Consider the following 13,483-nt stretch of genomic DNA (forward strand, 5'->3'; position numbering starts at 1 on the left):
CTAGACAAGTCTATGGCATTCTTCACTTAACTTTTTTTTTTGTAAACACTGCGCTGATTTGAAATTCGTGTTGTTGTTAAATTGCTGAGAAGTTTGGAATCGCGGCTACATTTTCAGTCAGTCGGTCCTGTGTTTTTTTCTTCCACCTCGTTGTCGTTTTTTTTTTTTTTTCGTTGTTTTCTGCGAGACAAGAGAGGTCACATTTGATAGTCTGAACAAAAATCTTGTCGACGTCTCGAGACGCTCTTGTGCATATATGTTCGTTTACCTATGTGTTCAGAGAAGAATGGGTGATCGCCGCCGAAGAGGAAAGACCGAACAAAATGCCTTCGTTAGACACTGGAAAACGGTTTTGGGCCTTGGTCTCTCTGTTGATGCCTTTTTTCAGACCTTTTCCCCACTTTTTGGGTTGCCCATTTTGTTTTTGAGCGGAGATAAATGTTATAAAAATGTAATTACCCGATGATGAATGGATTACCTACAAAAGAGTGAGGATACCGCATTGCCCAGGGTGCAGATGAGGAGCAATAGTTGGAGGGGATTTGTTGGGTGGTGTTTTTCTGGAGGGACTTACGAACGGGAACTGCATGGAATTTGAGCTCAGAGATGTTAACAAGAAGCTAGCAGTACTTTCAGATTAGACATCGATTCGGTGTATACTCTTATTTTTTATTAACAAATTTTCGAAATTTTTTGTACTCGGATTCAACGAACTTATTGTATTGATTTATTTAATGGCTTATACTTCTTTAATTTAAGTCACAAACTTTTCGGTATATTACCAACCACGTCATTTATTCGAAATACCTTTCTAACCTAACTGCATCTCGTGTCATGCACCGCTTTTATCTAACTCCCCTCCCCCTCACGATTCCCTACGGACGTCGAAGTCAATGTTTGAGGCCTGATGTCGGATTTCTGATGTCAAATGTGATGTCTGATGTCTGATGTCCGACCGACTGACTGATCTGACTGGGAGCGGGTAATTGATGCATAAGATTAGTTTTGGGGCACAAGTACGTGGAAAATCCATAAGCGACGCTCGTTTTGTGGATTCGAGGCAGTTGGCGAGACAAACGTTTGAATGACCCACCGGAAAGTGGGTCACTATAGGAAGATCGGAAAAACGGGAGTTGGAAGTGTAGTAGTACTGAACTAATGACTCACCTTGAGTATGCACCTGCCCACGGGTTCGTTTTCAGCGACGGATACGTTGTAGAAGCTCTGGTCGAAGATCGGTTCGTTGTCGTTTACATCGTGAATGGTAACAAGGACCGTGGCTGTGGAGGAAAGGGGCGGAACACCTCCGTCCCTAGCGACAACCGTTAGCTGCGGCACCGGCTCCGTTTCGCAATCGATATGCGATCGGGTGGTGATCAGGCCCGTTTGTGGGTCAATCTGAAACCACTGGGCATGGGTTTCAGGCGTTTCGGCCAGCGAGTATGTCAAAGCCGAGTTTAGGCCCTCATCTCGATCGTGGGCTAGAACTTGAAGTACCGATGTACCCGGATCGGCCACCTCCATGACGTTGGCGTGGTAGAGGTCCTGCTCGAACTCCGGTGGATTGTCATTGACATCGGTAATCCTTAGGAAGATCGATTTGGAGGCGTGCAGGGGCGGAGTTCCCTTATCGGTGGCTACAACACTCAGGGTATAATTTGAAACTATCTCCCTGTCCAGTGGCAGGTGAACTATAACCAAATAAATACTGTTATCCCTGGTGGTCAACGCGAAGTGACCATCTCCTCCATTGAGTGTCACATTCACATTGGCATACTCCGTTTTCGAATCGGGGTCATGCACCGAAATTCTGGCCACGAATTCGCCCGGTTGGGCCGACTCCGATATTTTTGGAGAGGCATCGTCACTCAGGAAGATCACATTTATAGTCGGTTGATTGTCATTTACATCTGTGACTCTGATGGAAACAAAGGCGGTTGTCTCCAGCGGCTGTTCACCATGATCCTTGGCCACCACCACAAGTTCATGCAGCTCCTTAGTCTCGAAATCCAGTGCTTTATTGATGTAAATCGCTCCTGTTCTTGGATCTATGCGAAACATTTGCTCCTTGTCGCTCTGTCTTCTGTTGATGGCGTATTCCACCAAACCATTCTCATCGGCATCCGTGTCTGATGCATACACCTGCAGGACACTGGTGCCCACAGTGGCATTCTCTGGCACCGTTGCGAAGTACCTGCTCTGATTGAAGATCGGTTGATTGTCATTTACATCCTGAATGGTAATATTAACAGTCATAAATCCACGCAACGGGGGTGTTCCTCCATCTAAAGCTTCAATTAAAAGGCTGTAGCCTGGCGTGGTCTCTCTATCTAAAAAACCACTGATCTGCAGATCCAAGTACAGGACACCGTCCCTTTCTCGGTGGGACGACAATCTAAAGGCGTCATTTACGTTTCCCGACACGATATTATATCTCTGAGTGTTGTAGGGTTCCAGATCCAGATCCCTTGCTGGAAGAAGAGTTCTCTTTACCTCCCTTGGGGTATTTTCTGGAAACTCTATGTGCATCGAGGTTTGTGGAAACGTGGGGGCATTGTCATTCTCATCTTTAACTGTGACCAGCACTCGAATATTACGACCACTCAGGGGAATAGCCACTAGACTATAAGAAGCTCGAGTTTCTCTGTCCAGTTTGACCTTTGTGCGGATCTCTCCAGTGGCCCGATCTATGGCGAGATCTGTTTCTACTCCTGCCTCCGCCACAATAATGTATGGCGGACCACTATCGATTCCGCCGAAGTCTCCTATATAACCGATTTGATAGTCTACGGCAACGCCTTCGAAGACTTCCAGCTTTCGCTCCCTCTCCTGATCGTGTGAGGCAGCCTGCGAAGATCCCAGGAGAACGATTGCCAGTAGAATTAGTAAGCTACTTCGCAGCATGTGCGAGGGATGCAGGGCAGGTGGCGAATATAGCGATTTGATGTTGGATCGTCTCCGGCATCGATGGAATATTGCAAAGTCCTTCGACTCGTGGTTCCCAGTGAATGTTACCCTCGTCATCGTTTCGCTGGCGACTACCGAATCCAACGTGGCTTTCATGGTTAATGGATCCACTCCGAGTGGATGTTGAAAAGAAAGCTATGAGGAGCTACGAGCGTCCTTCACTGATGTTGCCTCCTTCCAGCTGGGCCATGGCAATTCTGAAAGAAATAGATAGGAATAAGTAAAGTATTTATAAACTGCATCATGGTGAAAATCAAATCATACTAAAGAAATTACAATATCCACTGTTGTGGATATATGGATTTCTATGTTCTAACCACAGTCTAAATTATAGAAATGCTTTTAGCAGTGTAATAGTGACAAATGAACTGACCATAATCACTGCCCACACTTGAAGCTTTAGGCCTATACAAAAAGCCAACTTCGAGAACCCCCAAGAGAAGAACCTATAGTTGCAGCTAATAGACTGATAACTGCCCCAATGCGCTTAGCTCCGCCTGATGACCGCTACGATGTTGAGGATGGAGATGGAAGTGGAGGCTTACGCATGGTGGAGGCATTTCCATTTGGCCATTTGGGGGAATTTGAAATGCTAATAGACGACCAAGAGAGATCAGGAATGAAGACAAAAGACCAGAGAAGCGGACGACGATGTCGTTTCTACCTGCGTGCGAAAGGTTCAAAGGCTAAAAGGGTCTTGGTTTGCTTTTCGGGCCTCTGTTATACTGGTTCTGATTTCGGGATTGGGTTTGGGCTTGGGATCTCGATGAAATATGGCTGGCACACACAAACGTACACTCACACATTCCGAGAGAAATCAAAGAATACAGTTCCGCGGCCAAGTTGCCATTGTTGGATGGCCAACTCCGCGGACTCAGAACTAATGCCATGTGGCTGGAATAGGAATCGAAATGCTTTGAGATCCGAGCAATTCGTGGTGAACAATTTAGTTAACAAGGCCATGACCAACACTTTTTTTTGAGTGGCCAAAACAACATTTGTTTCCACTGCAATTTGGAAAGATTTTTCTCGCGCGATAAGCGAAAATAAAAAACGTAAAGGGAGGGCGCACAGACGAATAATATAAAAAATTATGATTATTATTTTGGGAATGCCTTAGAAATTTCATTTCGTGATCAGATAGAGATCTTCCAACTCCCAACTTCGAGAACTCAGCCCAGATGATCCTGTTTGATCGTGGCCAGCAATTAAAACTGAATTAATGGGTCTTGGGAAACGAAGAGATCAAACTTGGCGTTAGAAGTCTGACGGATTCTTCCCCTTACAAGATTGACATCCAGAACAACATAATCCTCTGAAGAAAAGGAGATTTCTGCGGAGAAATTAGCCGACCGGGGCCTATCTTTCATGTCCATCGAGAGATTCCGCTACCATTAGGGGTCTAATAACTTTATAATGATCATGTCCCTTCCTTCCATGACATGAGGCGTAATTTAATAAACTGCAACGGTGCCTCCATCAAAAAGTCGAGGAGTACGTTAGGCCTGAACTCTGTGATACGCAAATTACCCCAGGAAAAGAGTGAGCTGCCGTTGCGGAAACGTCAGTTTGATTTGCACTTGTCATAAGTTTAGATGAACTGCTAATACCCGAACACATTAGAAAGCCCGTGGAGGGGTTCCCGATCCCGATTGCTGGCGCCCAAGTTGGACAGCTCCCGTCCAGATTCCCAGATCTGGAATCGCAGAGCAGTCCGATTTGAGTGCCAGCTGGCGGTCGGTTGCCTTGCGTGTGGTTGCACCTGAGATCTAAGATCCGTTGGAAATGACGGAGTGAACGGAGCATGAGGGCTGTGGGAATGACCAGTGGATGAAACAAAATGGATGCTTGCACAGCGAAAAATAAGTTAAAGCAAAGAATCCTAGTGCCTCAACCATCTATTACAATAAAAAGCTTGTATATGCTTTTAAGATGTTGGGAATTCCAGTTATATTTTAATAGCTAGAACAATAACACTGCTTTCTCTTCGAAATAAATAACCCATTGGCATTAAATTTATGTATGCAATATTTCTTTCTGTGTGCTGTAACTGACTGGGTATCTTGGGGTTCTGTGCACTCTGGCGGCATCTAATATCGAATGACAAAGTTGTAATTATATTTGTGGTTCCAGTTCTTTGGTGGAGTTGCAGGGAGTTCCGAACAATTTCACGATGCCATCCCAGGGTAAACCATTAAAAAATATTTTTTTCCGGGAGAATTTTTTTTTTTGTTATTTCTCTTTGTTTTTACGAGCGCACAAAAGCTCGTAAAACCGTACCAACAAAAATAGAGGAAACTGAAAATTCCGAAACAAAAACAGAGCGGCATCAATAAAATCTAGTTAATAGCAAATAAAAGCAACAACAAGAGCCCATAACCCCGCAGAGCGGTATAAAACGTACACAATCATAAGAATAACAGCGTAAACTTTATGGTCCAACTAATTAGGCTGGCGAATGAGAAGGAGAAGTAGGAGATTTACAAAAGGAGAAACGGAAGGCTCAGTTCCAATTCAATTTTACCCAAAAGCTACTGTTAATGCAAAATATATTGCGTTCTTCAGAAGTTAAGCAGTACATATGTATTTACTTCGTATTTGTGCCAAGAAACAAAGAAGGCTTCTGATCTTAATTTTCAGTTATCCGACTTAAGGCCAAACCCAAAAAATGTATGTACAATATATAGTTAAAGTAAGCTTAACAAAATTTTAGCAGGTCAAAAAAAAAAAAACCAGGTACCGGAAGAAATATTTTGCCAACGTTTAGTGGCTGACCTATTACTAAAGTAAAAGCTCTTTAAGAGACTTCATTAACATGAACATTACACATGTAGCAGAGATTTTCTACTCGAACAATTTTCTACTCGAACAATTAAAAGAGTCGAAGAAGAAAATCAACTTGTTTGGGCAGAGCTGTTGTTGTTGCTGCGGTTCCGCTCGTGATTTAACTGCAAATTATGCAAAATTGTTGTCTAAAAACCAGAGGCTAAGTAGGTGGTAAGTAGACGCTTTAGAGCGTGTTTAATTAAATGTTGAGTAATTTATGAAAACTGGCTGAGCGGGCGAAGAGCCAGTCAGCCTCGACTGATACGGCCAGTCTGTCAGCTAATAAGTTACTTCTAATGACTTTCTAATTGTCCGACACACACGAGACGGCCAGCTATAAACAACGAAACTATAATTGTCCGCATATTAATCGAACTCATTTAGATGCAAATCCGAAAGGTCCGACTGGTCAGATCCGAGATCTCCGAGAGACTCGAATCCAACCAAGCGTGGATCACGTCAGATATCCAGAGCTGCGAAAGCGTGAAGTAAACACGAGTGTTTTTCTGCTAGGAAAAGTGCGAAAATGCAAGTGAAACCGAGGTGATTTCGTTTTCAATTCGATGTCGGTTTCCATTTCGAATTTGTCTTGTGTTTCAATTTACTGAACTTCACTTTCATAAGGGTCCCAAAAGCTTGGCAAAAGCCTTAATTGCCAATTGAAAGGCTGCCAGAGTCTGGCGAGGAACGCATAATAAGCGCTAATTAGTGGCAAGTGTTAGCGAAAATGCAATGACGTTGATGAGATGTTCTGATTTATATCTTATCGCTGCGACAACAGCCTTAATGTGAAATGTTTGAAAGACATGAAATTAAATACTATCACCCTAGACATTGGATAAGGAATCGCAACTCGAAAAATGATCACAAAGAAAAGATTTTTATCAATACAACTAAGAAACTTGTGGGCAGCGCATCTCCGCCGCAATTATGGGGTATTTCAAGATTTACTATCGAAGCGAAAGCCTGTCAATAGCATCATCTTCTTGCTGACTCAGCTTCCAGGTTTTGTTTGGGTAGCCAAAAGCATTTAGCAATGATTGTCATGGCCAAGAGTGTGTTTGGCCATTGTTTAACGCGTTTTATGTCCGCCATTAGGGCACAAAGCCAAGACAAAACACATAATGCTAATCCCCGATCCCCCGATCGAGAGAGCGGTTCATCAACCCACGTCTGCACGCGCCCCTTGTCCTAAACACCCAAATATTTCTCAATCAGCATCCGATTACGATGGCATCAAATGTATAACGTTCCGTTCCCGCTTATCTCCAGAGATTTATTCTGGTTCTATAACAAAGCCTACTCAATAAAAAAATTAAATTATACAGCCAACATATTTATGGGACTGAAATACAAGTGTGAAATATATAAAACAAATTTCCAACTGTCTTTGGATGGGGAATATAGTATAACATTCCCATAAAATGTTTCTATATCAAAGTTCTGTAACAGTGCTGTAATTATCATTTTGATTAAATCTAATATTAAGAATACAATAATCTTCGCTCTTAGCTGATTGTTTTTATTTCAAATTTTATTTAATTTTAATGATGGTTACCCACGAGATACCACGGCCAGCATATTTAGGCCATAAAAGAGGCACGAATCTGAGATTGGCCAATGCGACATGCTCGAATTAAGATAGTTATTGGTTAGCAAATATTTATGCCCACCTGACACGAGATGAGGACGCCAGGCAAAACTACAACCTGTTCCATTATTTTCCCAGCTAGAGAAGTGTCTTCATCCAGCGACGGACGATGAACATATTCGCCGACTAATCACAGGCCAAGTCACATTCGAATGTCCGCGATGCCAACTCGCATGAGACTCAACAAAGAAATTAGCGCGAAGCAATCCCCCCCCTTTCACTCTTCGAGGAGCGGGTGTTTGCAGCAGGTGCGTGTATTCCCATACAGTGAAATCAATTTTTTACGATTTGATCTTGACCGCTGGCGATGCAAGAACAGTTTCGAGCATTTTTACGTGACATAGTGTTATAATTTGGTAGTGGAAATAATGTATTTAAAGTGTACTATACTACTAAACTATACTATGATGAGGTGCGTACAGATTTTTTAACGTGTATGCCTCGTCCACGTCTAATGTAATTTTCCGGCTCATCGAGCTGAATGTGTGTGGTCCGCTCTGATGGCTTTTCCTCCGCACACACGCGAAAATAGATTAAAGCGTAATCTTTGTTTGTACAACGCTAAGCATTGCGGCAATTAGTGGGGAAAAGGGGGAAAGCAGGCGGACATTGGAGCAATTTAAAGCGCATTAAACTGCGTTTTGCAAGTTCGTGTCCTCAGTCTTTCGTTTGAGCGCCCGCACCTTCAGATGAACAGACGAACACCTGCCGCCCAGAGATAAAACAAAGATGAGCCTAGCGTCTATAACGGTTAGGGATAGGGTCGGAAAACATACACACACGCAACATGGGAAATGAAAATTATATTTCATTTTATTTTCTCTTCGCACAACTCGACTCAACTTTGAACTCGGCAGCCTTTTGTTGTTACGTTCGGGGTTTCAGGCCAACTTAAGGGGAAGTGTAAATTAAGGGCCATAAAATCTAGACTCTAATGTCCGACTGCTCTGGCTTTTAGCAGCATGAAAATTGAAAAAGGCCCCCCAGTCGAGAGTTCTGTAATAATTTAACAACGCATAGAAATTTAATTGGAATGGCATTTAAAAAGCCGAGCACGTTTCGAACTTCCTCCTTGAAAATTGTCAATTATAAACTGCATAAGACAAAAGAAGTGAATAACTTATATGCGTTTATATATAACTCTATTTGTCCGATTGAACTCCAATTCGGTTACTACGCTGTAGTTTTTGGAAGTGTCACAGCTGACTGCATTCTGTGTGAAATTTTCCAGGAATCACAGTTGGGCGACACTTTGTGCACATTTCCATTCCCTTCACGTGTCGCCCCGTATCTCAGACAGAGATTAGAGATCGATCGCCTCAATCGTCGTCGCTCGGCAACGTGTAAAACAGGTAGAATAAAATTCCCCATGCCGTCGCCGATCCACCAGCCACAAAACACCATACAATACCACACCAACGCCAAGAACACCGACTCTATTTGTTTTTTCACATTTTCCTAGGGAGCGGACCAAAAAAAAAAAAAACGAGGCGAAGATGGAAAAAAAGGAAAACTCGAACAGCACTTGAAGAAATGGAATACAAAGTGGAAGGCGAGGTAGAAGTAGATAGGAATAGAAGCACCCAAGAGGAGGCGGTCACATTCACAGAGAGTGTGTGTTTTCCTCTTCGGCATCCGTATGCCTCTTTCTTTCTTTCTTTCTTTCTCGAGAACATCGCTTTCGATTACCAATTTGACTATTTCAAGTTGTTTTCGCTCCTGTTTCTCCAGCCCAAGAAAAAAAAAAAGAAAACGTCTAATTAGGCCTGGCCTAAGCTTGCCAGTCTGTTTACTTTACTTCTAGAGCTGCTTTATCTTTTAGTTTTAGTTTTCGAAAAGCTTAACCTTTTTTATGCCAAAAATTCGAATGGTTAAGTGTAACTAAAAACTAAAAACACTGCCTTTAAGGTTGTATTTTTGGTCTCAAATAGTTTGCAAAATCAGTTCGAATCGTCTTTATATCTAATTGTATCTGTCAATTGTGGTTTGGTCTATATTCTAAGCTAGTTCACATTCTATATTTTGTTCAGCTTTTTCCTTCAAATTATAACTGTCTTTCCTGATTGACTGACTGTTCCTCTAAAGTGTTGGTTGAATTTTGGGGTGGACTTTTCATCTTTCTCTTACACTTCGTGGCCTCTTCTTTGCTGTGCTGCTCCTTTTGGGCTTGAGCCGCTGAAATGCTGCGGCGGTTGCCAATATTTTTCACCAACGGCGCAACAAAAACAACACGGCGAAAACCCGCTGCCACAAACACAATGTTGTTGTATCTTTAGCCACACGGCCGAAGCGAGCCAAAAAGAACTCGTTTGACTTGTTGAACAATATTTCTTTTCGCCTTTTACTCTGTGTATTTGTTGTGCTACTGCTGTGTTGTGCTTATGTATTTGCTGTTGGATTTTCTCGGCTGAATAATAATTAAAAATCACTCTTGTTGCTCTAGTGGAAATTCTGCCCGATTTGAATATATCTATATAAATATTTTCCACCGAACTTTTCTCACACGCGGCGAAAAAGCAGCGGCGACGGCGACAAAAATCGGTGACGAAAACAAAATAAAACGCGGCGAAGAATTTGGCTTTTGGCGGAGGTTTTCAGGGGCTATATGAATTGATTATCGATTTGATGAACTTCAATTTGTCTGCACTGCACTAGGAATTTTCTTGCACTTCGTTTCGTATATTCTTTAATATATTTATTTTGTAATATAGCCAGATTGTTGCGAACCGAAATCCAAATTCCGACGGCGACACGAGGAGAAGGCGACTGAGAATCGAATTTTCTCCGCTCGCTGCGATTCTCCAATGTGGCTGCGACGAAAACACACGACAGACTGAAGAAGCCTGAAGACCGGAGACTGGAGCCGGGCTCTCTCTCTTGCTTCAGGATGCCCGAGCGCAGAAATCCACCTCGACTTCAACCCACCTGTGGTCAAGAAATTGCTGTAATGAAGATGGCGAGCCCCGAAGAAACGGAGTCGCTCAGAGGTGAATAGTTTCTCCCCAGAGTGGTTTGGTCGGTTTCTCCCAGAGAATCGGAGAAGAATTTCAAAAGGTGCACACACAATACACAAAATAAAATCGACGACAGGTCCACAATTAGCCAGGGAAGAGAGCTATCTGTCTATAGCTGCTCTCCCGCTCCGAGAGCGACCCGCTATAACTACTATAACTACCTATTGTTTTTGTGGCGATGCCAGGCTCTTCTGGCATGTAAATTAGCTGCTCTCCGTGAGAGAGAGCTCACCTGAGAAGCATAAACCGGTTGGCAGTCATGCTCACCTGTGTGCCAAGTTGTTGTTGCCGAGTGCAGTGGAAGTGGTGGCTCTACACAGAGAGAAAAGCTGGATAATCATCGTTTGTACATATATCTAAAATATCCGTATGCAATATTACATTAAGCGTTATAGGCACATTTTCAAATACCACTAAAGATGATTTGAAACACAAAACTCTTTTATGGCATCCTCGAAAGTCAATCAAAAGTGAGTCCCAGGTTTGTTTTGCTTGTGTACAGTGAAGTGCGGAAAAGAGGTCGAGGGGAGCGCAGGGGCGAAGTGCGGCTTGGAGTGTTTGGTATGCGGCCCCCCTGTCCCGTCGTCCCCTTTCGCTTCGCCATCCTCCGCCTCCTGCTCCTGGTTCTTCCCATTGTTTTGCGTTTTCGGAACCTCAAAATTAGGCAGGAGCAACAATGTTGCGTCAACAACCAAACAATGCAAATGTTGCGTAAGCTATAGCTTAATGGAAAGGAGTAAAAACTGAGTTATGGAGCTAAGTATATAAGCCAAGTTTAGATCAGTACTATTAAACAGTTTTAAACCAACAAATGAAAATGAGAAAAATCCTGATGCCCTCATTTTGGGTCTACGATCAGTAAATGTAACAATTTGACGCCATTGAAATGGCATTTGAAGTGCGCTTTCTCGTTCTTCAACTTTTTGACTCTTGCCGTTTTAATCGCGACTGCCAATCAACCCGTGCAATAGCTAGATCTGAAGAACTAAATTCTTTTACTGTTCGTTTTCTCCACGAACTGTCGGAAAATTCGGCGCCTTAAGTAAAAGTTGCTGCAGCAACATTAACGAAAATGCGACTCGCTTTTTGGGGTGGGACCCTCGTGGAGATGCCATAGAGCAGATTCCGATTCCGTTCCCAATTCCGCAGAACTCTCAAGCGTTCGCAAATTCAGCAATTTGTCTGGGAAACGTACACGAAAAGTGCGTGCCACATCCCAAGGAGCAACGGTGCGGCAGAAGTTTGAGCTGTTTGATGCTCGTTTATTGGGAATGCGGTACGTTGGTGGCTCAATGAGCAAGTGGGAATGGGCATGGGCATGGACGCGCCATGGTTGATCACATGGCCGGTTGCGGGAGGTTTGCTCTCCTACCGACAATGGACAATGGTTAACCATTTGGTCATTCGCCGCTTGTCAAAACCGTAAATGACGTCGCTTAGCTGTCGGCTTGCATTTGCCACTTTTCAAATGAAATGAGTTAACAGCAAGAGCAACAACAATCTTGACAGGCACTTGAAAAGCAAAGAGAGTAATGTCTGGCTGCACCGGAAGAAATCATAATGAGCACTGAGGAAATGTAAATAAAATCGTGTTCATCGAGAATATTGGTATTCGATTAGGAACCAGTCTGTTAAGTAGTTTCATACATAAAAATATTCGGAAATGTTTCAAACACTTTATTAGCAGTCAAATAAATTTTGCCATGTGTGTTTACAAAGTGATTAGAGATCTGGGCTAGAGCGAATAAAGCTGGTCACTGCCGCCACCCACACGCAGACCCAGATCAGAGGCGTACGTGGATTTGTGGATTTGTGTAGATATACATACATACATAAATAAAAAAGGGGGTACTTTGCCCGCCCGCTGCTTGCAAATCGGTTAATGGCAACGGACAGTATTGAGACTCATTCGGAGTAGAGTTGATGGATTTATGGATGGAATCCGATGGATGGACATGGTGGATAATTTGCAGCAGCCATTGAAATTTGGCACTCTTCGCCGCGGACAGGGAAGGAGGGATGGGACTAGCAGATCAGATCAACCGATCGATCAGCGAGCATATCCAGCGGCTTCCTGCTTTGTCAACATTTCTGGGCCCAGAACAACGTTCGACAATGCAGCTTTTTAGATTTCAACATTCAGACTTCAACGATCGACGTTCGACGTTCGACATCCAGCTTGTTGCTAAAAGCCCACACACAAAACGACAAAACGAAGCGAATCGGAATCCATCATGCGAGTAATATGCAAAGTTACATAGCTGCAACATCCTAGCCGGCAAAAATATGGAGGATAAGGATGAGGATGCGGCTGGGGTCTGGGCTTGGCTGGGCCGGGCTGAGCTGAGCCATTCATTCGCCTTAAAATCAATAGCAACATTGTCGTTGTTGTAGCCGCGTTTCTGCTGTTGTTGTCGTCGTCATCCTTGGAATCGTCATCATCGACAACTGCAAACAACATTCGCCTGTCAGCGGCAACATCATAAATTGTTGTTTAGCCACATGTTGCTGGCTGCGACTGCGATTCCGACCGAGAATCAGACTGGGACTCGGACTTGGACTTGGACTCCGTCTCCTACTTCATCTCCGGCATTTCAGTTTTTCAGGCTCCTCGAATGCTCTCCCTCCTGCGAGGCTCTCTTTTCAGTTCCGTGCTGTTGTTTTGCAGGCGGGTCTTGTTTTGCACACTTCCTGAGTGGATCCTATAGACTTGCTCCTCATCGGGATCCTTTTGGTTTTGGTATTTATGACCTGAGACCCGTGCTTTATCTTCACAATCTCCATAATATTGTCATATATTTTTATTCTTCATATATATTTATATTCTCAGCTAAAATGATTTTTTTACCACACGAACTTTCTAAATCGCATCTCTTACAGCTCTTTATAGAGTATGCCACTATTCACCAAGCAATTCTAGTGGATTTTCTTTTGCCCTGTGTTGTTGGCTTTGCTGCTTGTTGATTTCCTGCGTCCGATAGTAAGTTTTATTTATTTGAGCATTTGCCATCGATTCTGCTCCTGT

The 13,483-nt window shown here is 43.3% G+C and overlaps 1 protein-coding gene and 1 long non-coding RNA gene across 3 annotated transcripts in view; one reads left to right on the forward strand and one right to left on the reverse strand.

Moving 5' to 3' along the window:
• The window catches only part of ds (dachsous), a 74,971-nt gene extending 64,691 nt beyond the window's left edge, over positions 1-10,280 (reverse strand). For both annotated transcript variants that reach the window (NM_078722.3, NM_001298622.1), the window contains exons 1-2: positions 9,572-10,280; positions 1,168-3,164 (exon numbers count right to left, since the gene is read on the reverse strand). In NM_078722.3, coding sequence (NP_523446.2) covers positions 1,168-3,063 — 1,896 coding nt within the window. In that variant the 5' untranslated portion in view covers positions 3,064-3,164; positions 9,572-10,280. The remainder of the gene's footprint in view (positions 1-1,167; positions 3,165-9,571) is intronic.
• Positions 5,865-10,604, forward strand: lncRNA:CR44988 (long non-coding RNA:CR44988). Its single transcript, NR_124007.1, has 2 exons — positions 5,865-5,964; positions 10,156-10,604. It is a non-coding gene; the product is annotated as a long non-coding RNA:CR44988 (long non-coding RNA).
• Positions 10,605-13,483: the final 2,879 nt, after the last annotated feature.

The sequence above is a fragment of the Drosophila melanogaster genome, chromosome 2L (genome assembly GCF_000001215.4).
Source record: "Drosophila melanogaster chromosome 2L".
In the NCBI taxonomy this organism is placed as follows: domain Eukaryota; kingdom Metazoa; phylum Arthropoda; class Insecta; order Diptera; family Drosophilidae; genus Drosophila; species Drosophila melanogaster.